The sequence below is a fragment of the Ciconia boyciana genome, chromosome 32, assembly GCF_034638445.1.
Source record: "Ciconia boyciana chromosome 32, ASM3463844v1, whole genome shotgun sequence".
NCBI lineage: Eukaryota > Metazoa > Chordata > Aves > Ciconiiformes > Ciconiidae > Ciconia > Ciconia boyciana.
This window is the reverse complement of record NC_132965.1, coordinates 1476913-1502519: the sequence shown is the minus strand read 5'-3', so window position 1 is coordinate 1502519 and position 25607 is coordinate 1476913. Positions and strand designations below refer to the sequence as shown.

The window sequence follows — 25607 nt, the reverse complement described above, 5'->3', positions numbered from 1 at the left end:
CCACTTCCACTCCATACCCCAAACCCACCCCAAAGTCCAACACTGACCACACAGGCCCACTCCTACTGCCAGCCCACTCCCTGGTAAACCACAGCCCCCTCCCACCCCATAGCCCCCTCTCACCCCATATCTGCACTGTCTCCTCATAAACAAAATCCTACGCCTAAGTGCTGTTTCCACCATCCAGCTTCCCGTTTCTTGGCCCACTGTTTCTCCATAGCGTAAAACCTTGCCTATAGTGCCACTCCAGCCCTGTAGCCTCACTTCTACCCCAGAGTGTAATGCCCACTCCATAACACGAATCTTACCCCGTAGACCCACTCACGCCACCTAGCCCAATTCTACACCATGGGCAAGTAACCACCCTATAGCCTTCCTCCCAACACCTACCTCAAAGCCCCATTCTCACCCCATAGCCCAAAGAATACCCCACAGAAGACTCACTGTATTACTCTACTCCTATCCTATAATCCATCGTGCACTCCATCCCTGCTCCCACACTATAGCCTGACAGCCACCCTACACCCCACACCCCATATCCCACTCCAACCTGCTAATCCAACATGAAGCCTCTTCTCCTCCTCCCACCCGTTTCCCTTCCCCCATCCCACAGGTCAGGGATAATCCCATAGAGCAACACAAACTGCAGACATCCATTCATCCATCCATCTACTCCGACAAACCCTCTATCCCATCCTCATAGTCCCTATAGCCCATCTCTACAGCCTCCAGTAACCCCAAAGCCTACCCTGATCTCATCCCGACAGACACCATATGCCCACAGTACCCCATATGCCTCTACTGCCTCAATATTTCATCCCTGCATCTCCAGCTCCCCCACAGCCCCCCATTTTGCCAAGGTCATAGAATCATAGAACCATAGTATCACAGAATGGTTTGGGTTGGAAGGGACGTTTAAAGGTCATCTAGTCCAACCCCCCTGCCATGGGCAGGGACATCTTTCACTAGAGCAGGTTGCTCAAAGTGCCATCCAACCTGACCTTGAACATTTCCAATGATGGGTGTCCTGGTTTCAGCTGAGATAGAGTTAATTTTCTTTATAGTGGCTGGTATGGGGCTATGTTTTGGATTTGTGCTGAAAACAGTGTTGATAATACACTGATGTTTTAGTTGTTGCTGCACTAGTCAAGGACTTTTCAGCTTCCCATGCTCTGCCAGGTGCAGAAGAAGCTGGGAGGGGACACAGCCAGGACAGCTGATCCAAACTGACCAAAGGGCTATTCCATACCATATGACGTCATGCTCAGTATATAAAGCTGGGGGAAGAAGAAGGAAGAGGGGACATTTGGAGTGATGGCGTTTGTCTTCCCAAGTAACCATTACGCGTGATGGAGCCCTGCTTTCCTGGAGATGGCTGAACACCTGCCTGCCCATGGGAAGGAGTGAATGAATTCCTTGCTTTGCTTTGCTTGCGTGCGCGGCTTTTCCTTTCCCTATTAAACTGTTTTTATCTCAACCCTCGAGTTTTCTTACTTTTGCTCTTCCAATTCTCTCCCCCATCCCACCAGGGGGGAGTGAGCAAGTGGCTGCGTGGTGCTTTAGTTGCCGGCTGGGGCTAAACCATGACAACGGGGCATCCACAACTCCTCTGGGCAACCTGTTCCAGTGTCTTACTACCCTCATCATAAAACATGTCTTCCGTATGTCCAACCTAAATCTCCCCTTGTATTCTAGCCCACGGCTCCCATATACCATACATACAGCCCTCAAAAATGCAATATCCCTTCTTCACATACCCCTTAACCCCACAGTGCCCCCATCGGCCATCCCCACCAACACCATATCCCTACAAAGCCCCATGTGCTCCTCCCACAGTCCTTGATATACCCACACTGTCCCCCATATACCTGCAGTGCCCGGCAAATCCCCACTTTCCCCCAGATTGCCCCATTTTCTCACTGTCCCTTCACTGCTGTCCCACAGATCCCAGACATCCAAGCTTCCCCCCACAATCACCTGCCCAATCTGTGATGGCTCTCCTGGCACCCCTGCACCCCTGGATGCCGCTGCCCTAACATCAAGGACGGGGACAACCCCAGGCGAGGAGGCAGAGTGACAGCAGTGCCTGTTGGGTTGATGACTCACCAAAGGACCTGTTCGGCCTTGGGGACTCTCTTTCCACCCTCTTTCTTCTCATCCTTCCTCTGTCATCCTTCCTCTGCCATTCCTTCTCCAACCTCTTTCAGATGCAAATAAGAACCAGGTATAACAGGAAAATTGTGGGATTACAGGTGAGATGGAGCAGCGGCATGCAGAGACACATAGAAACACAAGCATACACTTTGGGAACGCGCATGGAAACATGCATCTTTCAATGAAACCCACAAGACTCATATGCAACATTCAGCTTTATTTGGACAGACCCGAGGCAGGTTAAGAAGGCACGGGGGTCTGCACAGAGGAAAGGAGCAGCCAAAGCAAAGCCAGATGAACATGGACCACTTCTGCCTCTTGGAGACTCTGAGGCAGACAATGAGGAACCAGGTAGGGCCCGAGGGAACAGATTGCCTTGGCTAAATGGACCAAAACCCTTAGGGGATTTTTCTTCTTATTCCTCTCGTTAGTCCATCCAGAACCTCTCTTCCAGATCTGCAAATGAGGGAAGCAGCAGCATCAGAAATGGCTTCTCTTCAGTCTTGGACCTCTAGGGGACATAAATGTGGGGATCAGAGCAGGGAGGAGGGTGAGAATCACAGAATCAAAGAATCATAGAATCATTTAGGTTGGAAAGAGACCTTTAAGATCATCGAGTCACAACCGTTAACCTAACACTACCAAGTCCAGCACTAAACCATGTCCCTAAACTCCACCTCTATACGTCTTTTAAATACCTCCACAGATGGTGACTCAACCACCACTGAGGAGCAATCCTTTTAAATTCTCTGTCCAGAACATGCTCCCAAAACAGCTTTGAACAAAATGTTTGCTCGTTTCCTTTTTTGCTTTGGAAAGGAAAGTGGAATAACAGTCAAACTGGGACATTCTTTGGCAAAGAAAATGAAGTCCCAGGATACTAAGAATTAACGTGGCCGAATGAAAGTAAAATATTTACCTCTTCTCTTCATCAGGCAGTGGGAGAAGAAAAAGATAAGGCCATTGATGGTAAAGAACAAACCCCCAACACTGATCTCTCGAATCCAGCTGATTTTATAGCCTGGAAAGGAACCAATGGTGACTTTACCATGACACAGCATTACCCTCCCAAAAAGAAAAACCAGACAAGGTGACAAGACTGTCTTTTCATTGAGATCTTTTTCTCCAGTATCTCTCCTTATTTTTGTTTATTAGAAAAATGGGCAGGTATGGCAATGAGCTCATTTAGCAATGGATAGAGAGACTGAGGCAGAGAGATGGAGGGTCATAGGACAGGAAAGGATGGAGATGAGATCATGGATGAATTCATAGGCAAGCACATGCGGAATTAATTAACTATGATGGGTCAGTAGATACTAGATGCTCTAGTGAGGAAGGGTTTGAAAACTCACTTGTCACATTGACATTGATCCAGTGGCTCCTTTCTGAGAGAACGGGACGATTAGACTTAATTACAAAATAGGCACAACTGTAAGACCCAGAGTCCTCCTCTCCTGTGATCCTGAGGTTGTAGCTGTAGTTTTTCACGTTCGATACTGGGATGGAGATCTCACGTCTAAAGTCCGCATAGTACTGGACTTCTCTAACATCATCTGCAGATGAGGGGAAGGAGCAGAGTAGCTTGATGTGGTTCCCGGATCTGTAGACCTGCTGCTGAGGATGCAGGGACAAAGCTGGGGCCACGGGAGCAGCTGGGGAAAAAACAAACAACAAAAAGCCCCAAGCAATTGGCTATCTATTGACATCAGGACCTGTGCACAAAACCCATGATTTTCCCAATGTCACGACTCAGCCTCGACAAAGGGACTAGAAAAGAAGTTAATTATTCTTCTGACTGTTACTGGGGCAAATACAGAGCCCTGAACTACAGAACAGCTTCTGGGGGTCACTCGTGGCTCTTTTTTCTATGCCCTTCTTGAACCATGGACAGAGGAAAAAAGACCCACGATTCTCAGAGTTAAAAACTCAAAGCAGCTTAAGCCGTTTCTTTGTATTCACTGACGTGCAGAAAATAAGTATTTTTACATGCCCAACGTAGGAAGGCATGTAATACACCCCAAACCCTAGTGAAAGGCTTGGGGAGGCTCACTACTCTAAGGCCTCTTGGAGGTGACACAGCTGGTAGGCCAACTTATTCCTGCTTTCTCAGAGAACTCCAGGAGCACAAAAGGAGCTTGTGAGAAGCCAGAGCAACTTCATCTGTACGTTGGCAACCAAATGACAGGCTCATCGGACAAGATCATGTTCTAAAAGGAGGTGTGCGGTGTCTGGGCTGATGGTACCCAAGCCATATAGACAAGACCAACCTACCCTGAACCTTAACTGAAAGAGGGAGGCTCCGGCTGGAAGGAATTTCTTGTCCAGAGTCCTCCACAAAGTACATGCACGTGTACTGTCCAGCAGATGCTTTTGTAGCTGTGAGCTGGAGCCTGGCAGTCGGGAGGGAGTAAGGTGCTCTTAGGAAGATTTGCTCCCCGCTTTGATTGAAGAACCGAAATCCGCCTATTTTCCGCTTTGCTGGAGACAAGCATATGAAAGTGACAGGTTCCCCTTCATAATAGAAATCATAACTGGGGTCTGTGGAGAGTGTAGGGGCTGGCAGAGGGTCTGGGGAAGAAAGAAAGAAAGGATTTGGAGGATGGGAGGGAACATTCTAAGAGGAAAAGGGAAGTGAGACATCCCTTTTCCCTCCATTTTACAAAACACAACTCAACCTCGCCTCGTTGTCAAAGGCTCAGTTCAGCTGGAGAGCATCCTCTGAGAGGTCAAGCTGCACTTACCCACAGAGGACACAGCCAACGGTAGCAGCTGGAGGAAAGCTGTGAGAGAGGGGCATTGAGACGACAAGAGAGAGGAGGCTGCAAAAAGGAGAGAAAAGAAGTCACTTACGCAGCAACGGCCCTATGAAGTCCTGCCCCTTTTGGCCGTCAGTCAAGAGGGCAGCCCCTCCACAACACCATGGATTCACAGAGGTCATGGTTCCTTTTTGTGCCACTGTGGCATGGGAAGCCTAGAGCGATCACAGAGAAAACCTGTGCAAACAATTTCACAGGCCAATGAGGCCACCCATGGGAAAACAATCTACCAGACTCTCCATGACTCTGAACTTATCTTTCAGCTCCATGCAACATATGTTGGATGAGATTATTGCTTCTGTTAGAAGCGATTTGATGGTTGCCAAGCAGCCATCAAATTGATATCAGCACTGGAAATGATATTGATTGATATCAGCACTGGAAATGATATGCAGAAACTTGCAGAAATGGGGCTGCTGGAATCCTTACGGGGTTAGGAAGGACGGGAGATCTCATGGGTCCAAGCAGGGGAGAAGGGAGGTGTTGAGCTGGGGTGCAGGACAGGATGAGCTCAAGGTCTAGTTGCATCAAATACCAGGCTGCAGAAAGGAATCTTTGGGGTTTCTGCCCAGCTGCGAGATGGGGGTTGTTGCTTGGATTCGAGATGAGGAGGGCCTGGGGAGCTGTGGTGGGCTGGCCCTGGCTGGCAGACCAGCCCCACACAGCCACGCGGTTCCCCGCCACCCCCGGCAGGGTGGGAATGAAGATTAGGAAGAGCAAAAGCAGGAAAACTCATGGACTGAGATAAAAAAAGTTAAATGAGTGATGGAAAGAGAAAGAGAGGAAAAAACTAAACAAGTGAAGCAAAGACAATCACTCACCACCTCCCACAAGTACAGTGATACCCAGACAGACCCCAAGCGATGGCTGCCTGCCCCAAACCCCCCTTCCCTCCGTTTTCATTGATGAGCATGATGTTACAGGGCATGCGGTATCTCTTGGGACAGTCGGGGTCAGCTGTTCTGCTTGTGTCCCCTCCCAGCTTCTTGCACACCCCCAACCTTCTCCTTGCAGGGCAGAGTGGGAAACAGAGAAGACCTTGACACCGTGCAAATGCTCTCAGCAATCGCCAAAGCTCTGGTGTGTTATCAACACTCTTTTAGTCACAAATCCAAAATGGCACTGCCCAGGCTGCTACGAAGAAAACTAACTCCAGCCAGCCAGACCCAGGACAGGGACCAGGGTCCTGGGTTCTCTCCCTGGCCCAGGAGCAGTAACCCCATCACATCAATCCTACACAGGGCATCGGTGTAGGACTTCAACCCCCTGTGCCCAAGAGGAAACAAAGCTGACTCAGATCTAATACTTAACCCCCAAATCAGTTGGATGTGTGCCCACAATAATTCCCTGAACAGCATTTGGGCTTGAGATCAGGGTTTCTCTGGACCTGGTTAACTCCCACCCCCCGCCCCACCCCGGTCTCTCATGTCTCTATTCTCAAATAACAAACTGCACCGGAAAAGTTACATTTCTTCCTGCTTTCGTATCTACAGGCAAGTGTCCCAAGTCATCCAGATACAAATTCCTGTTTTCAAACTTGTGATGTCCTGGTTAAAAAATATTTTCATTTCTTTGCAACTAAACTTCCAAGAGGTATGTTGGAGGAAATAAAAACCCCAACATTCTCAAAGCAAAATAAAACCAGAAAACTTCTTCGTGCTTGGGATTTTTTTTGTGCTTTGGTTTTGTTTGGTTTGGCGTCTTTTTCTTGCACATGTGAAAAAAGCAAACATCTTCCAGACTTCAACAGCCTCTTCATTGAATACTGCACTGGTGCGAGCTGCCAGAAATCACCAAGCTGCCAACGTCTCCATCTCCATCTATCAAATTTCTGTCTCTTCATGGAGAGAGGGCAGCACATCCCAAAACCGTTGGCCTCTTCCTTTCTGCTTCCTGGAAAAAACAGCTTAGACTTGGGCAACTTGAGAGTAATGCACGGGCCTTAGTTTTGGTCTTGACTTCTGTTGGTGATGCCCTAGAGATTCATCTTGCCTACCTTTGGGAGTTTCAGGCAAGAAGTTAAGTGCTGTGCAAATGTTGCCGGTGTGGAAACCCAGGATAAGGTCTCAGCTGGACTGGTGAGATGAAGGATGCGGTTGGGTGGCGTGGGTTTTGCTGTTGCAAGTGTGAGGCAGCAGATCTAATCAGCTGTTTTCTGCTGAAAAGCGTCCCCCCCATGCAGAGCATTTGACCGTAGAGTCCTTTGCCATGGGGTGAGATGCACGCAGGAAGAGGATGCGTGCAGGTGCGTGGCCCTTCTTTTCTGCCCCCACTGGTGCTGCTGAAAATTAGTGCTGAACAGAGGTGGGATGGAGGCAGGCTTGAGCATTTAAAGTCCTGGAGCACAGTTTTGACCTGAGGTAGGTCTTTCTTAGACAGATCATAACTTTGTTTCGCCCCTTGTCTGGGATGAACCAGTCCTAGTCTGGTTCTCAAACCAGGAACCAGACCATAAAAGGAAGCAGAAAACAGCTGATCAGATCTGGTTTCATATTAATCTATACCGGAAAGAAAATGGTAGAACTGATATTTAACAGCCAGACCCATCTGCCACAAAGAAGATCACATGTTGAGATCCTCCCCAGCACCACCACAGCAATGAGTTTTCAGTCAAATGTTCTTTGTCTCCTGAGAATATTGATATCCAGGTGACAGGACAGAACTGACTGCACCAACCCACTGGAGAAATATATTATTGAGGGTCTAACAAAGGGAAGGGAAGGGGAAAAAGGAGAGGAGAGGAGAGGAGAGGAGAGGAGAGGAGAGGAGAGGAGAGGAGAGGAGAGGAGAGGAGAGGAGAGGAGAGAAAGAGTAATGAGGTTATAGAGAGGAGGATGAAAGACAGTGAGGGAAGATTGGATTGAAAGCCAGAAAGAAAGATTGGATTGAAAGCCAGAAAGGAGAGATGGAGAAAGAAGAGGTGACAGCAGCAAAAGAGAGGACTCAAGAGAGATATAAGGCAGAAGAAGGGCTAGAGATGAAAGAAAGGAAAAGAATGGAGAAGGGAGAGGGGAAGAAACGAGAGAAAAGGAAAAAAGAGAAATAAACATGTGCGTGGGGGAGAGAGAAGAGAAGAAAAGGCAAAGTTGGGATTGAGGGACTCACTGAGGAGTATCACAAGGCAGTAGACAATCATGGCACCGCGATCCACGGGGTGCTCAGGGCTCTGTGCTAGTCTGTCCAAGAGAGGAGCGTGCTGCCTGGTGGCTCTGTCCTGCCTTCTCCATCTGTCTGACTTGAGTTGGGTGGTCAGAGGGACAGGGAGAGGAAGTGATGAAGCATAATGAAGTAGAAGCAACTAACCACACAGGGGAAACTACATGTTGCATGTCTTGGGGGTGTCATCATGTTTCCAGAAAGCTTTTCCTCAGCACATGCTCTAGATCACCTTTGGGTTGTCTCTTTGCCCCATGAACCATGAGTCCCTTCCAGTGAATGTGGCCCAGCAAAGAGAGGACTGCAAGAGTTTTTTGGTAAACCACCTGGCTTGCAACAAGTGTGCTGTTGCTAGCTGAAAAGGCTTGTAGGAGGCCCTCCAGATGTCCTAGACCTTGGCAGTCAATGTGGTGTTAGCTCTCGTCTTGCATTCAGAGGATCAGGGGTAGGGATGAGGAGGTATCGCTGGGGAGGATGCTCTGCATTGCTCAACAATGTGGGGACTCAGCTGTGGTCCAGGCATTGAAGGAATCCCCAGTGCAAGGGCATCCTAGGAGCAGAAGCACTCCTCCCTGAGCTGGATGTGTTCTGCTCACTGGTGTTGCATTGCCTTTCTGCCCTCACTTTGCATCCTCGGATTTGATCCTCCTTTGCCCTCATCACTCTCCTCCTCTGACAGCTATAGGCTGCCAGCAGCAGCACAGGATGGGTACAGCAGCAGCAGCTGCACATGCGGGCGCCAAGGGGATGGATGGAGACAAGGGCTGTTAGAGACGCAAGGGAAGTTACGCAACTGCAAACCGTCAGCAAGAGAGTCTCAGGCCATGCATCTGCTAAGCCAAGTGTTTCTTCTTTCTGTTCTAGTTCCCTGTGAGAGGAAACACAAGGTTGGTATGAGGTATCTTCACCTTTGCTCCCTGTAGACAGTGAGGATGAAGCCAGTTTGGCTATGTTTCTTTGCCCCTGCCCCCCTCCACAAGCCCCCGTCCCATCCCGTCCTGTCCCGTCCTGAAAAGTCCATTACTCCTGCAGTTTTGGGGCCCAACCATGCCATCAGAAGGATTCTCCAGCTAACATCCTCTCCTGCAACCATGCTGCAGTCCCAGACATAGAGCCCAGGTGGGTTTAGTTGTTCAATTGTTCTTGCTATACCTGCCATGGGGCAAGTAACATGCTCCCAGGTGCTTTGTGGGTCTTGGCCAGTGGCTCAAATAAGACAGGGATCACTGTGCAGTGGTATCAGATATGACCACCCTGGCCATATGAGCAGAAGCCATTCCCTGGCCTACTTGACTTGTTGCTCTTGTCTTTATGTTTCAGGACTATGGTGCTCTAGAGGTGAAACAGAGCATGTATAAAGCAGTGTAGACATGTGAGGACGTGAATCTGTCTCAAATGCAACACAAAGGTCCCTATAGTTTTCCTGGGAATGGTCTTGACTGGGAAAGGCTTGGGGTGGCTGCAGGGGCTCATTTTGCATGGTGATCATCATGGCCTGGCTCAGGGGTGACAGGAACCACTTGCCACTGACAGTCTCCTTGCACCTGCAGGTGAGTTGTCCCGTTGTGGTGGGTTTGGCTGCCAGGATGCCGAAGAGAGAGCAGTTCCTTGTGCAAGTCTCTGAGCATTACTCTGCACCATCTTCATAGAAGTAAAGCTTCCATCCACCGTGAGCAAAGACAATGCACCTGGGTTTTGCCCTGGAGGGATGATGCGAAGCACATTATGGGAATCTACTTCCAAAACCAGACCTGAATTTAACAAGTCTAACTATGTCCACATATACTCCCAGACCTTGCTGTAGACCCTGAGAAAAACTTTGTCTTTACAGTAATATCCAGAGCCTTGCTCTGCGTAAACAGCACCCACCCACTTCCTCCTCAAATCCAGAGTTCATTTCTCGTTGAATCTCAGTGGGAATCCCAATGAAGATAGACTTTCAATTTATAAAAAGACAAATTCATTGCCTATTGATCAGAGCAAATGCACACTCACCAAGGCAACAATTGTACTGAGAAGATACCAACCAGTTCTCCTAAAGGTCCATATCTACACACCCTCTTCTGGTGTATGTAAGGCATTTGCAAATAGCTCAGATTCTCGCTGAAGTTCACACATTCGTTTTGTTCATGGTTTGTTCAGCAACAGGGATCTTGCCCCCCATTGTGTTGACTCATGCCACCCACCTGCAATGATTGTTAGGTGAATCAGGGTGGTATGTCCTGAGGTGGAGCACCTGAGATGCTTGAGTCCCTGGGGCAAGAGATGTGAGATGACTTCTCATGGGCCCAGATGTTCACGTGTTTCAAGAGAAGGAAGTGAGCCACCTCACACACTCTCCCCACACCCAGGATTGTTACCTGCAGATGACCCACATGCAAAAAATACCTGTAGAGAGGCCAAAAGACAGCAAAGAGACAAGTGAGAGATATGTGGTGGATACAGGCGGTGCTGCAGAAAGTGGAGTAAGAGTAACCCCTTCCCCTTAGTGCTGTCTGCTGACTGCTGGGTTTTCTGACATGGCTGGAAGAAATGTATTAAATTTTACTTCCCAAATCCTAGACCTGAGGAACTTCACTGAAACTTCCCCTTTGCAGTCAAGGCTTCACACAGTTCTTCCCGGGCTTTATTGTTCTCTATTCGATAGTGATTAATCTTTTCTGGTGCTATTCTTCTAGAAATTAGTTGTCTGCTTTTTAGGTAATCATCTAAATCTACTCTGTGGACAGAAATCAGACTATCTGGAGGACTATTATCCACATCTAAAATCAGGGGCTGAGACAGATGTGATGAATCACCTTTAGGAAGTGTTGATTTCTCTCCACATTCAAAAATGAGAACCTGCATGCAGAGTGCTCAGTAACTCTGAATTGGCTGTAAATATGAGTGAGATCATGGCCTTCTTTAGTTTTCCCTTGGAAACAAGGGTTGCTGCTGTGTCCTAGTTAACTCAGCTCCCACTGCTATCAGTAGGAACCTCATCTGTGGGCTTTAGGGCACAATTCATCTGACCCTCTAGAAATTCTGTGGGTTTGCTGCCTAAACCCTGGTATTTGATGACCCTTCTGATGTTTGAGGTATCGCCTATCTAGTCTCCAGCTACCATACTACAAGGTTGAGGGTCTTCAAAGATTATGCATCCCATCTGCTCACCTGCTGAAAAGGTCTCTGCTACCCCACACTCCTTGGATGTTACTAGGTGCCTGTATTTATGTGCCTGAATTGCTCCTGGGATGTTGCTCATCTCATCTGAAGACCTGTGGCCAGAGGAACCATGTTGCAGATGTATCTCTGACTATGTAAGCTGAAAGGGAAGACCATGTCTACCAGGCAGGGCAGCCACATCCCCATTGATCTGCTCAGCAAGAAGATTCTCAGCCTTTGGGACTGCAATTCCTATTACTTCTTGCATGATCAGTTAGTCTTGGGGTGCTTCTTCCAATTCAAACCATTTGTATGTCAATGTAATACAAATAAGGTCTTGAACGTTATGCTGTCGTGGTCTAACCCCAGCGGGCAACTAAGCACCACACAGCCGCTCACTCGCTCCCCCCCGGTGGGATGGGCGAGAGAATCAGAAGAGTAAAAGTGAGAAAACTCGAGGGTTGAGATAAAGACAGTTTAATAGGGAAAGCAAAAGCCGCACACGCAAGCAAAGCAAAGCAAGGAATTCATTCACTCCTTCCCATGGGCAGGCAGGTGTTCAGCCATCTCCAGGAAAGCAGGGCTCCATCACGCGTAATGGTTACTTGGGAAGACAAACGCCATCACTCCTGATGTCCCCCCCTTCCTTCTTCTTCCCCCAGCTTTATATACTGAGCATGATGTCATACGGTATAGAATAGCCCTTTGGCCAGTGTGGGTCAGCTGTCCTGGCCGTGCTCCCTCCCAGCTTACCTTCTCGATGACAGAGCATGGGAAGCTGAAGAGTCCTTGACGTAGTATAAACACTGCTTAGCAACACCTAAAACATCCCTGTGTTATCAACACTGTTTTCAGCACAAATCCAAACCATAGCCCCATACTAGCTACCATAAAGAAAATTAACTCTATCCCAGCCAAAACCAGCACATATGTGTAGGACTTTTCCCAGCATAAGAAACAGCTCCCTAGAAATAATTAAATGCATAGAAATATCTGTAGACAAACAGAAGAGATAGCTAACTCCATAAAAATCCCCCTTGAAGTTAATTTTTGTTTAAAACCGTCATTTCATGCTTTAAAAGGATTAAGAATATGATCAAAATCAGTGTCTTTTTAATCATGTCCACTCATTGGAGTCATTTTGAGTACAAGAGAAACTCATTTCTCTCAGTTTTCACTGAAAAAATCTTTTAAGAAGAGCCCAGAGATTTGTTGTGCAGGTTTACACCTAGCTGCATATGAAGTTTTTAGATTGGAACATGAGTTTCTTGCAAAAGAATGTTATTGAATGATGCATCACCGGCAGCACAAGATCTCTGTATAGCCTCAGAGCTGATCTATTAATAAACTGGACAACTGCAGCATTATTTATTCCTCTTATTGGAACTACACTCTCTCATGTGTTTTAATTACTCTCTTGTCTTGCAGGCAACTGTGAAGTAGACCAGGGATTTCTGCTGAAAGCTACAGTCTTCCCTCCTGAAGGATGCAAGCTACAGACTTCTTCACCATGTGCACAAGGAAGGGTTGGAGAGAGCAGCCAGATGGAAACTCTGCAAGCACAGGAGAAAATACTACCTCTGAGGTTTGGTTCATCTCATCCCAAGACGGACATGGAATGCATCAGGTCAATAAAACTCTACCATTAGGTTAGGTATAGGAGTCTGGATGCCTCGTTCAGCTGCAGACATCTGATATGAGGAGAGTGAAATCCCACTTCTAGATTGCTTTAAAGATTAATGTTGATCTGGCCCTGGAACAGATCAGCACGGGGTTGCTGCTGGAGGAAATGAGCTCAGAGCACACCTCCTTGAGCAAATGTCATTGTCCTACCATCCCACCACCACATACTTGACAATATGGCAAACCAAGAGTGGGGTTTGAGATGATGAAGAAACAATATTAACACAGATGAAGGTCAGAAAAGGCCATGAATGGGGGTGAGAAATAAAGGTTTTGATTTAGTTACCCAAAGCATCTGGTAGCTTTACAGATGACCTTCAGCTTTTATGAGCTTGTGGGTGCTCTGTAGGTCCTGTGCTATATCTACTAGTCCCAGCTGCATGTCTCAAATGCCTTAACGCATTGAAACTGGTACCAGCTGCCCACCTTTAGGCAAATGAATCCCATCATAAGCTGGCAGGTGATGTCCTTTCTGTTTCTTTCCTTCAGCTTCTCCTACCAGCTAGTGACAAGCTAGGATTCCCCATCTCAGCAGGTGACTGGGCAACATTTTCTGTCTGAACAAGCTGACCATGCCCTCTCATGGCAAAGCAAACCAGTGGTGTCCTGGGCTGCATTAGGAAGAACATTGCCAGCAGGTCGAGGGAGGTGATCCTTCTCCTCTCTACTCAGTACCTGGTGAGGTCACACTGAAGTGCTGAGTCCAATTCTGGGCTCCCCAGTACAAGAAAGGTAGGGGTTTACTGGAGTCCAGCAAAGGGCCACAAAGATGATTGAGGGACTGGAGCATCTTTCATCCAAGGAAAAGCTGAGAGTGCTGGGACTCTTCAGCCTGGAGAATAGAAGGCTCAGGAGGGATCTTACCAATATATATGTACCTGATGAATATTTATACGCAGTGGTGCCCAGTGACAGGACAGGAGGCACAAACTGAGACACACGAAATTCCATCTGAATGCAAGAAAACACCTTTTTTACTGTCAGGGTGATCAGACACGGGAACAGGTTGCCCAGAGAGGTTGTGGAGTCTCTGTCCTTGGAGATATTCAAAATCTGACTGGACATGGTCCTGGGAAACCTGATCCAGCTGACCCTGCTTGAGCAGGGGAGGCTGGACTAGATTATCTTCAGGGGTTGCTGACAACCTCTGTGACTACTCTGTGACTCTGTGTTACCCGTCATTCATCCCTAAACGAGCAGGTCAGTTGCATGTTTTATTCTTTGGGAAGATGTTATGGGTTGGCACAAGAGAGGCTTGATTGTTCCAGTGAGTCTGGAAAAGTGAAAATAGAGAAGTGAGAAGAGGAATCAGTGTTTTTAATGAAGTGTATCCCCAGCTCCAGGACTGTCATCATTTCATGAGCCATTGGGCTTACAGGAGTTTGAAATGGAGAGGCAGTTATGTCATTAGCCAGCAGAAACAGTAGGTAGGTGTCTATCAGGGCTCCTGTCATATGGGCTCATTCTTATTTTAATAGCATTGCCCAGAAGCTAATTAAAGTAAAGATTAACCTCACAAAAAAAAAAAAATATCTGAAAACATCCAGTCTTCTATCTTTAGCAGTCGTTCTACCCATTCAACAGGAAAAAGAAACAGCAACGTAATTGTCACAAAGACAGAGATAAGGTTTCTGCACGAGATATGATCTCTCGGTCAGTTTCCATTCGGTATGACCTTGCAGATCCAACTGAGCTGTGCTCGGCCACTCTTCTCTGCCAGCAATGCTGGAAAGTAGTATAAAGCTCAATGATTGTTACAAGTCATGATGCCCTTCCCAGCACAGGAGCTGAACACCTTAGGGTTCTCATGGGAGAAATGCAGGAGCATGTGGTGGATCTAGAGCAAGAGGAAAGAGGTGGGACAGAGGGATCTGTCCCACCAGGGGAGGTGGAGAGCAGCACAGTCACCCGTGACATGATTCAGAGCCCTCCTGTTGAGCTGGAGGAGCAGGGGGAATTATTAGCGCCCCTGCAAAAGAGGGGGTTAATCATAAAGCAATGAGACCAGACCTGTCACTACTGACCACGAGATTCAATGGGTCTGAGAATGGGAAATGGTCCCAAGAGGTTCAGTAATGCATTCTTCTGCCCCAGAGGCAGCTCTGTTCCATGAGACGTTTCAGGTTGGGGCTGGTATGACTGGTCTTATGGTCATCCATACAGGGCCTTAAAAGTGAATGAACATGTCTTATGTTTTCTTATGTGGGTGTTGGTTCATATGGGAAAAATTGGAGTGTTCTTGAATGAAATATGAATTCTATGAATAATAACATTACGTTCTTATTTTAATCATTTTACATTTGATCATTGTTAAATGTTTTATGTTTTGAACATTTTAATCATTTCGCTCTTGTGGTGGGTTAGTCTTGTCTAGGAGCCAAACTCCCACCCAACTGCTTGCTCACTCCCCCTCAGTGGGGTGGGGGAGAAAAATAGGAAGAACGCAAATGAGGCAGCTTGTGGGTTGAGATAAATACAGGGGGATCACTTACCAATTACCATCGCGGGAAAAACAGACTCCACCTGGGGAGAATTGACTGAATTTATTGCCAATTAAAACACATGTGTAATTATTGATTTGGGTAGACAAACATTAAAACAAGACCTTTCCTCCCCATTTCCCATGCTCAACTTCACTCCTTCACACCAGACTCTTCTACCCATCCCAAAGGGGGACAGGGAGTGAGGGGTTATGGTCAATACAGAGCGGTTTCTCTCTGACACTCCTTTCTTCTCACATCTTTCCTCTGCTCTGCCATGGGCTCTCCATGGGCTGGACTTCCTTCAGGAATATCCATCTGCTCCATTGTGGGTCCTCCACGCGCTGCAGGGGGTATCTGCTCCTCCATGGTGCACCTCTACTGCCTCCTCCTCTGACCTTCTTGTTCCCTCTTTCATTTCTCACTCTTCTTGACATTTTCTGCCCTTTCTGAACTATTTTTGCTCAGCCAGAGCTCCCCCCTCCACGCCCCACACACTCCCACCCACACAGACATATGGATACAGGACAGACATGGATCAGCTGGAGCCAGCTCAGAGGTGGCCATGGCTGCAAGGGGAGGACTCAGGAGCACTCACCACCAGGGGAGAGCCCGAGGGCAGGAGAAAGCTCCAGGGCTCAAAGCAGCCCACCAGGACCTTCAGTCAGGCTCTTCATCATGGTGCCTGGTAGGATGATGAGACACACAACGGGCCAAAGTGAAGAGAAGAGAGCTGGCAACGCCCCTCCAAGCCATGAGCCTGCTGCTGGTCTATAGGGGATTGGGAAGAATTGATTAAGGAACAGGACTGTCAGTTGTGTGTTGTGGTTATTCTGCCTGTCACGTTGCTATGTTCACATATGAAAAGAAGGGGAAAAAACCCCAATATAAACTGCTCTCAATTGGGTCAGAAGAACAGTCACTCTCATAAAGGGTGTTGAAGACCGAGACAACAAGTTCAGCAGAGAAATTCTGAGCACATTCCCAAGCTGCAGTTTTCTTGGAGGTCTCCTCCTGTGCCTGCAGTGGTTGTGTCTGCTGGTGTTCGCAAAGTACCTGCCCTTTGATTTCTGTAGGGCTCAGCACCCCTAAAGCATGGTTATTTTTAGGTGAAAGAGCCACAGCTAATACCAATGGAGAAGCTGACAGGTCTGACGGTTTGTAGTTGCAAATCTTCCCTTGCATCTCTAACAGCCCTCGTCTCCATCCATCCCCTTGGCGCCCGCATGTGCAGCTGCTGCTGCTGTACCCATCCTGTGCTGCTGCTGGCAGCCTATAGCTGTCAGAGGAGGAGAGTGATGAGGGCAAAGGAGGATCAAATCCGAGGATGCAAAGTGAGGGCAGAAAGGCAATGCAACACCAGTGAGCAGAACACATCCAGCTCAGGGAGGAGTGCTTCTGCTCCTAGGATGCCCTTGCACTGGGGATTCCTTCAATGCCTGGACCACAGCTGAGTCCCCACATTATTGAGCAATGCAGAGCATCCTCCCCCAAAACCATGCCATGCACGTGGGACGGTGGCAGCTGAGATCGGCGATACCTCCTCATCCCTACCCCTGATCCTCTGAATGCAAGACGAGAGCTAACACCACATTGACTGCCAAGGTCTAGGACATCTGGAGGGCCTCCTACAAGCCTTTTCAGCTAGCAACAGCACACTTGTTGCAAGCCAGGTGGTTTACCAAGAAACTCCACAACAGAGATGACACAAGTGCTTATCCTATGGCCTTGATTAGTTAAAGTGGTATTTGATCTCAGGATTACCTGGATCGCATCTTTGCTCAAAAGGTGCCTCACTTGCAGCCTCTTCTGTGTCTCAGTGGAGAGGAAAAAAGGAAGTAGGAAAGGATTGTTTCTATTCTCCTTTGCTTTGAACATCCAAACCAGCGTTTTAACCGCATGTTGGTGTATCTTAAGATGGGTCCTTGAGTCCTCTGCAGCTTCCAAATCATCCAAAAATGGCCCCTGTACACCTGCTGATGCTATCCCAGTTCTGGTGCAATGCAAGAGGAAGTTGTGGAAACCATCTTCATGCCACCTGTTGGCAGATGTCCCTTCCCAGCCATTTTGCTGCAGGTTGCTAGACTATAGACATCTCGAGCCTTGGCACACTTGGGTTGCTCACAGGCATGATGGGAGCTAGGGAAAAACAGAAGGGGAAGGCTGGATTTTGTGGTCTGGGAAATGGGACCAAGAATAAAGGACCTTGCTACTGCTGATCCTCTTTGTCACTTGTAGTGAGGAAGACGCCTAAGGCAAGAGGCAGTAGATAACGGCCACCTTCTGTCCCCCAGCTCAAGGGAGGAATGAGGTGGACTATGGTTCATGGAGCAAAGAGACAGCCCAAAGGTGATCTAGAGCATGTGAGGAGGGAAAGACCTCTGAAAACACAATGACAACCCCAAGACACGCAGTATCCAGAGTGTGCCTTCCCCCGAGCTCCCAGTTGTGGTTAGTGGCTTCTACTTCATTATGCAGTGCTTCCTCTCCCTGTCCCTCTGACCACCCAACTCGAGTCAGACAGCTGAAGAAGGCAGGACAGAGCCACCAGGCAGCACGCTCCTCTCTTGGACAGACCAGCACAGAGCCCTGAGCACCCCGTGGATCGCGGTGCCATGATCGTCTACTGCCTTGCGATACTCCTCAGTGAGTCTCTCATCCCCCGCTTTGACTTCTCCTCTCCTCTCCTCTCCTCTCCTCTCCTCTCCTCTCCTCTCCTCTCCTCTCCTCTCCTCTCCTCTCCTCTCCTCTCCTCTCCTCTCCTCTCCCCTCTCTTCCCCTCTCTTCCCCTCTCCTCTCCTCTCCTCTCCTCTCCCCTCCTCTCCTCTCCTCTCCTCTCCTCTCCTCTCCTTCCCTCTCCTCTCCTCTCCTCTCCTCTCCTCTCTCTCCTCTCCTCTCCTCTCCTCTTCTTCCATGCACGTTTATTTCTCATTTTTCCTTTTCTCTCGTTTCTTCCCCTCTCCCTTCTCCATTCTTTTCCTTTCTTTCACCTCTAACCCTTCTGCCTTATATCCCTCTCAAGTCCTCGCTTTTGTTGCCATCATCTCTTCTTTCTCCCTCTCTTTTTTCTGGCTTTCAATACAATCTTCCCTTCTGTCTTTCATCCTCCTCTCTATAACCCTGTTCCTCTCCTCTCCTCTCCTCTCCTCTCCTCTCCTCTCCTCTCCTCTCCTCTCCTCTCCTCTCCTCTCCTCTCCTTTTTCCATTTCTCTTCCCTTCTGTTAGACCCTCAATAATCAAACCCTGGAACAGGCTTCCTATAAAGGTGGTCGATGCCCCAAGCCTGTCAGTGTTTAAGAGGCATTTGGACAAGGCCCTTAACAATGTGCTTTAACTTTTCGTCGGCCCTGAAGTGGTTAGGCACTTGGACTAGATGGTCATTGTAGGTCCCTTCCAACTGGAAAATATTCTGTTCTATTCTATTCTATTCTATTCTATTCTATTCTATTCTATTCTATTCTATTCTATTCTTTTCCATTCTTTTCCATTCTTTTCCATTCTTTTCTTTTCCATTCTTTTCTTTTCTTTTCTTTCTTTTCTTTTCCTTTTCTTTTCTTTTCTTTTCTTTTCTTTTCTTTTCTTTTCTTTTCTTTTCTTTTCTTTTCTTTTCTTTCCTATCCTATCCTAATAATAATAATATCTCTCCGGTGGGTTGGTGCAGTCAGTTCTGTCCTGTCACCTGGATATCAATATTCTCAGGAGACAAAGAACATTTGACTGAAAACTCATTGCTGTGGTGGTGCTGGGGAGGATCTCAACATGTGATCTTCTTTGTGGCAGATGGGTCTGGCTGTTAAATACCAGTTCTACCATTTTCTTTCCGGTATAGATTAATATGAAACCAGATCTGATCAGCTGTTTTCTGCTTCCTTTTATGGTCTGGTTCCTGGTTTGAGAACCAGACTAGGACTGGTTCATCCCAGACAAGGGGCGAAACAAAGTTATGATCTGTCTAAGAAAGACCTACCTCAGGTCAAAACTGTGCTCCAGGACTTTAAATGCTCAAGCCTGCCTCCATCCCACCTCTGTTCAGCACTAATTTTCAGCAGCACCAGTGGGGGCAGAAAAGAAGGGCCACGCACCTGCACGCATCCTCTTCCTGCGTGCATCTCACCCCATGGCAAAGGACTCTACGGTCAAATGCTCTGCATGGGGGGGGACGCTTTTCAGCAGAAAACAGCTGATTAGATCTGCTGCCTCACACTTGCAACAGCAAAACCCACGCCACCCAACCGCATCCTTCATCTCGCCAGTCCAGCTGAGACCTTATCCTGGGTTTCCACACCGGCAACATTTGCACAGCACTTAACTTCTTGCCTGAAACTCCCAAAGGTAGGCAAGATGAATCTCTAGGGCATCACCAACAGAAGTCAAGACCAAAACTAAGGCGCTTGCATTACTCTCAAGTTGCCCAAGTCTAAGCTGTTTTTTCCAGGAAGCAGAAAGGAAGAGGCCAACGGTTTTGGGATGTGCTGCCCTCTCTCCATGAAGAGACAGAAATTTGATAGATGGAGATGGAGACGTAGGCAGCTTGGTGATTTCTGGCAGCTCGCACCAGTGCAGTATTCATGAAGAGGCTGTTGAGGTCTGGAAGATGTTTGCTTTTTTCACATGTGCAAGAAAAAGACGCCAAACCAAACAAAACCAAAGCACAAAAAAAATCCCAAGCACGAAGAAGTTTTCTGGTTTTATTTTGCTTTGAGAATGTTGGGGTTTTTATTTCCTCCAACATACCTCTTGGAAGTTTAGTTGCAAAGAAATGAAAATATTTTTTAACCAGGACATCACAAGTTTGAAAACAAGGATTTGTATCTGGATGACTTGGGACACTTGCCTGTAGATACGAAAGCAGGAAGAAATGTAACTTTTCCGGTGCAGTTTGTTATTTGAGAATAGAGACATGAGAGACCGGGGTGGGGCGGGGGGTGGGAGTTAACCAGGTCCAGAGAAACCCTGATCTCAAGCCCAAATGCTGTTCAGGGAATTATTGTGGGCACACATCCAACTGATTTGGGGTTAAGTATTAGATCTGAGTCAGCTTTGTTTCCTCTTGGGCACAGGGGGTTGAAGTCCTACACCGATGCCCTGTGTAGGATTGATGTGATGGGGTTACTGCTCCTGGGCCAGGGAGAGAACCCAGGACCCTGGTCCCTGTCCTGGGTCTGGCTGGCTGGAGTTAGTTTTCTTCGTAGCAGCCTGGGCAGTGCCATTTTGGATTTGTGACTAAAAGAGTGTTGATAACACACCAGAGCTTTGGCGATTGCTGAGAGCATTTGCACGGTGTCAAGGTCTTCTCTGTTTCCCACTCTGCCCTGCAAGGAGAAGGTTGGGGGTGTGCAAGAAGCTGGGAGGGGACACAAGCAGAACAGCTGACCCCAACTGTCCCAAGAGATACCGCATGCCCTGTAACATCATGCTCATCAATGACAACGGAGGGAAGGGGGGTTTGGGGCAGGCAGCCATCGCTTGGGGTCTGTCTGGGTATCACTGTACTTGTGGGAGGTGGTGAGTGATTGTCTTTGCTTCACTTGTTTAGTTTTTTCCTCTCTTTCTCTTTCCATTACTCATTTAACTTTTTTTATCTCAGTCCATGAGTTTTCCTGCTTTTGCTCTTCCTAATCTTCATTCCCACCCTGCCGGGGGTGGGGGGGAACCGCGTGGCTGTGTGGGGCTGGTCTGCCAGCCAGGGCCAGCCCACCACAGCTCCCCAGGCCCTCCTCATCTCGAATCCAAGCAACAACCCCCATCTCGCAGCTGGGCAGAAACCCCAAAGATTCCTTTCTGCAGCCTGGTATTTGATGCAACTAGACCTTGAGCTCATCCTGTCCTGCACCCCAGCTCAACACCTCCCTTCTCCCCTGCTTGGACCCATGAGATCTCCCGTCCTTCCTAACCCCGTAAGGATTCCAGCAGCCCCATTTCTGCAAGTTTCTGCATATCATTTCCAGTGCTGATATCAATCAATATCATTTCCAGTGCTGATATCAATTTGATGGCTGCTTGGCAACCATCAAATCGCTTCTAACAGAAGCAATAATCTCATCCAACATATGTTGCATGGAGCTGAAAGATAAGTTCAGAGTCATGGAGAGTCTGGTAGATTGTTTTCCCATGGGTGGCCTCATTGGCCTGTGAAATTGTTTGCACAGGTTTTCTCTGTGATCGCTCTAGGCTTCCCATGCCACAGTGGCACAAAAAGGAACCATGACCTCTGTGAATCCATGGTGTTGTGGAGGGGCTGCCCTCTTGACTGACGGCCAAAAGGGGCAGGACTTCATAGGGCCGTTGCTGCGTAAGTGACTTCTTTTCTCTCCTTTTTGCAGCCTCCTCTCTCTTGTCGTCTCAATGCCCCTCTCTCACAGCTTTCCTCCAGCTGCTACCGTTGGCTGTGTCCTCTGTGGGTAAGTGCAGCTTGACCTCTCAGAGGATGCTCTCCAGCTGAACTGAGCCTTTGACAACGAGGCGAGGTTGAGCTGTGTTTTGTAAAATGGAGGGAAAAGGGATGTCTCACTTCCCTTTTCCTCTTAGAATGTTCCCTCCCATCCTCCAAATCCTTTCTTTCTTTCTTCCCCAGACCCTCTGCCAGCCCCTACACTCTCCACAGACCCCAGTTATGATTTCTATTATGAAGGAGAACCTGTCGCTATCATATGCTTGTCTCCAGCAAAGCGGAAAATAGGCGGATTTCGGTTCTTCAATCAAAGCGGGGAGCAAATTAACCTGCAAGCACCTTTCTCCCTCCCGAATGCCTGGCTCCAGCTCACAGCTACAAAAGCATCTGCTGGACAGTACACGTGCATGTACTTTGTGGAGGACTCTGGACAAGAAATTCCTTCCAGCCGGAGCCTCCCTCTTTCAGTTAAGGTTCAGGGTAGGTTGGTCTTGTCTATATGGCTTGGGTACCATCAGCCCAGACACCGCACACCTCCTTTTAGAACATGATCTTGTCCGATGACCCTGTCATTTGGTTACCAACGTACAGATGAAGTTGCTCTGGCTTCTCACAAGCTCCTTTTGTGCTCCTGGAGTTCTCTGAGAAAGCAGGAATAAGTTGGCCTACCAGCTGTGTCACCTCCAAGAGGCCTTAGAGTAGTGAGCCTCCCCAAGCCTTTCACTAGGGTTTGGGGTGTATTACATGCCTTCCTACGTTGGGCATGTAAAAATACTTATTTTCTGCACGTCAGTGAATACAAAGAAACGGCTTAAGCTGCTTTGAGTTTTTAACTCTGAGAATTGTGGGTCTTTTTTCCTCTGTCCATGGTTCAAGAAGGGCATAGAAAAAAGAGCCACGAGTGACCCCCAGAAGCTGTTCTGTAGTTCAGGGCTCTGTATTTGCCCCAGTAACAGTCAGAAGAATAATTAACTTCTTTTCTAGTCCCTTTGTCGAGGCTGAGTCGTGACATTGGGAAAATCATGGGTTTTGTGCACAGGTCCTGATGTCAATAGATAGCCAATTGCTTGGGGCTTTTTGTTGTTTGTTTTTTCCCCAGCTGCTCCCGTGGCCCCAGCTTTGTCCCTGCATCCTCAGCAGCAGGTCTACAGATCCGGGAACCACATCAAGCTACTCTGCTCCTTCCCCTCATCTGCAGATGATGTTAGAGAAGTCCAGTACTATGCAGACTTCGGACTTGCAGTCTCCATCCCAGTATCAAACGTGAAAAACTACAGCTACGACCTCAGTATCAGAGGAGAGGAGGACTCTGGGTCTTACAGTTGTGCCTATTTTGTAATTAAGTCTAATCGTCCCGTTCGCTCAGAAAGGAGCCACTGGATCAATGTCAATGTGACAAGTGAGTTTTCAAACTCTTCCTCACTAGAGCATCTAGTAACTACTGACCCATCATAGTTAATTAATTCCGCATGTGCTTGCCTATGAATTCATCCATGATCTCATCTCCATCCTTTCCTGTCCTATGACCCTCCATCTCTCTGCCTCAGTCTCTCTATCCATTGCTAAATGAGCTCATTGCCATACCTGCCCATTTTTCTAATAAAGAAAAATAAGGAGAGATACTGGAGAAAAAGATCTCAATGAAAAGACAGTCTCATCACCTTGTCTGGCTTTTCTGATGAGACCCACAGCTTTCTACAATCCATCATTCTCCTGGGAGGCTATGCACCATAGATTTCCAAGAGCTAACCATCTAAGCATCCCCCAGGGAGCACTACAGCTGATTTTGAGTATGTCGTAGGGTGGCCAACACAGCTTACCATCTTATTTCTAGGCGCATCCTCCTGCTAGCCAATGTTTTGTCACAGTCTGGCCATCCATTGACTCCCATGCCCATTCCCAAGACTACCGTAGAGGGCATTTGCAGAGGTGGAGGGAGGTTCACCTCCTTCCCTCTAAGATGTGGTTAGCTATTGATGGGCTTGCTCACTGTAGGACTCATCATATCTGTTAGGGGGAAAGGTTGTGTCATGGTAAAGTCACCATTGGTTCCTTCCCAGGCTATAAAATCAGCGGGATTCGAGAGATCATTGTTGGGGGTTTGTTCTTTACCATCAATGGCCTTATCTTTTTCTTCTCCCACCGCCTGATGAAGAGAAGAGGTAAATATTTTACTTTCATTCGACCACGCTAATTCTTAGAATCCGGGGACTTCATTTTCTTTGCCAAAGAATGTCCCAGTTTGACTGTTATTCCACTTTCCTTTCCAAAGCAAAAAAGGAAACGAGCAAACATTTTGTTCAAAGCTGTTTTGGGAGCATGTTCTGGACAGAGAATTTGAACAGGCTTGCTCCTCACCCTCCTCCCTGCTCTGATCCCCACATTTATGTCCCTTAGAGGGCCAAGACTGAAGAGAAGCCATTTCTGATGCTGCTGCTTCCCTCATTTGCAGATCTGGAAGAGGGGTTCTGGATGGACTAATGAGAGGAATAAGAAGAAAAATCCCCTAAAGGTTTTGGTCCATTTAGCCAAGGCAATCTGTTCCCTCAGGCCCTACCTGGTTCCTCATTGTCTGCCTCAGAGTCTCCAAGAGGCAAAAGTGGTCCATGTTCATCTGGCTTTGCTTTGGCTGCTCCTTTCCTCTGTGCAGACCCCCGTGCCTTCTTAACCTGCCTTGGGTCCATCCAAATAAAGCTGAATGTTGCATATGAGTCTTGTGGGTTTCATTGAAAGATGCATGTTTCCATGCACGTTCCCAAAGCGCGTGTGTGTGCGTGCCACTGCTCCATCTCACCCATATAACCCCACCATGTTCCCATCACACCTGGTTCTTATTAGCATCTGAAATTCAGCCTCCTTTGGGGGACCACGGCACCTTGGGCTTTAATCTCTGGACTGTGCGGTCCAACAGAAGGACAAGGGGTCAGGGAGGAGGACACATGCCCAGATCAACTCCTTGCCCTTCTGGCTTGCCTGTGTTGGCTGTCCAGGTCCAATAAACACATGTAGTGTCTGTACAGTTGATATCTTCTGGTTTGCATCTGTAGAGGGCTGAAGTCTTGGGAAGAGAAACATGGGCAGGAGAGGTGTGACAAAGCATGGTGTTTACACAGCAAACCACCCTGCAGGGTCAGACCCCTTCATCCAGCACCTACTCCCACAGAAGAGTAGACATCCCACCCCAGCACAGGAGCACATCACCTCCTCCTTGGACAGACGTGGTGTAAATCAGGCCTGCCCGACTGGGCTGAATTCCCCTTCGTAGAAGGAGACAGAACCCACTGTGTGTGGGACGATGGTGTTTTTCTAGGGTTAGAAGCTGGTGCAGGAGCAGGTAGAGACCAAACTCTCTGTTTTCCCAATGACCGCTGCAGAGGAGCACCAGCAATGGATAAAACCCTTCAGCCTTTGCCTTTTCCACCGCCCTTCCCATTTGCTATTTTCATAAAGTACCAAGTGTTGGCAGAAAACCTTGCTTGAAAAGACACTTCTGCTTTTATGATGAAGCTGTTCAGGGTGCGGGAATGTTTCACTGTCTCCTCTCTTTCATCATGTCCCACGGAGGGACCCAATAGGGCACTCCTGGTGTGCCCAGGAGACAAAGAGGCATAAAGACACTCTCGTTAGCATTTTCCCAGGGTTTGAAATTCAGGAGCAGGCTGGACCTGGAGTGACAAGAGCTGCAAGTTTTGCTCAATCATCCCAACCTTCCAGTTCAGCCAGCCATCCACCAAAACATCTGTCCATCCATCAATCCATCTGTCAAAACATGGCAGGTACCCG

General features: G+C 48.0%; 2 protein-coding genes across 12 annotated transcripts; one reads left to right on the top strand and one right to left on the bottom strand.

Moving 5' to 3' along the window:
• Nucleotides 1-2370: 2370 nt before the first annotated feature.
• Nucleotides 2371-8205, bottom strand: LOC140645330 (alpha-1B-glycoprotein-like). 6 transcript variants are annotated; one of them, XM_072848693.1, is made up of 6 exons: nucleotides 8076-8205; nucleotides 4896-4973; nucleotides 4426-4722; nucleotides 3507-3806; nucleotides 3074-3175; nucleotides 2371-2665 (listed from the first exon to the last, which is right to left on the bottom strand). In XM_072848693.1, the coding sequence occupies exons 1-6, from the start codon at nucleotides 8104-8106 to the stop codon at nucleotides 2652-2654; spliced, it is 822 nt and encodes a 273-aa protein (XP_072704794.1). In that variant the 5' UTR covers nucleotides 8107-8205; the 3' UTR covers nucleotides 2371-2651. The 6 variants fall into 6 exon arrangements, with proteins under 6 accessions (XP_072704794.1, XP_072704793.1, XP_072704797.1 ...); XM_072848692.1 differs by having other exon boundaries at nucleotides 2371-2610; XM_072848696.1 differs by lacking the exon at nucleotides 3074-3175.
• Nucleotides 8206-17943: 9738 nt separating this feature from the next.
• Nucleotides 17944-24523, top strand: LOC140645325 (alpha-1B-glycoprotein-like). 6 transcript variants are annotated; one of them, XM_072848680.1, is made up of 6 exons: nucleotides 17944-18079; nucleotides 21757-21834; nucleotides 22008-22304; nucleotides 22924-23223; nucleotides 23885-23986; nucleotides 24277-24523. In XM_072848680.1, the coding sequence occupies exons 1-6, from the start codon at nucleotides 18049-18051 to the stop codon at nucleotides 24303-24305; spliced, it is 837 nt and encodes a 278-aa protein (XP_072704781.1). In that variant the 5' UTR covers nucleotides 17944-18048; the 3' UTR covers nucleotides 24306-24523. The 6 variants fall into 6 exon arrangements, with proteins under 6 accessions (XP_072704781.1, XP_072704782.1, XP_072704785.1 ...); XM_072848681.1 differs by having other exon boundaries at nucleotides 24222-24523; XM_072848684.1 differs by lacking the exon at nucleotides 23885-23986.
• Nucleotides 24524-25607: the final 1084 nt, after the last annotated feature.

Bases quoted from the DNA above. Each gene is read 5' to 3' on its own strand.
- LOC140645330 (XM_072848691.1), bottom strand. From the start codon at position 8,106: ATGATTGTCTACTGCCTTGTGATACTCCTCA. The intron at 4,723-4,895 runs GTAAGTGCAGCT...TTTCTTCCCCAG, and splicing joins GTTGGCTGTGTCCTCTGTGG to ACCCTCTGCCAGCCCCTACA. The intron at 3,807-4,425 runs GTAGGTTGGTCT...TTTTTTCCCCAG, and splicing joins TCTTTCAGTTAAGGTTCAGG to CTGCTCCCGTGGCCCCAGCT.
- LOC140645325 (XM_072848679.1), top strand. From the start codon at position 18,049: ATGATCGTCTACTGCCTTGCGATACTCCTCA. The intron at 21,835-22,007 runs GTAAGTGCAGCT...TTTCTTCCCCAG, and splicing joins GTTGGCTGTGTCCTCTGTGG to ACCCTCTGCCAGCCCCTACA. The intron at 23,224-23,884 runs GTGAGTTTTCAA...GTTCCTTCCCAG, and splicing joins GATCAATGTCAATGTGACAA to GCTATAAAATCAGCGGGATT.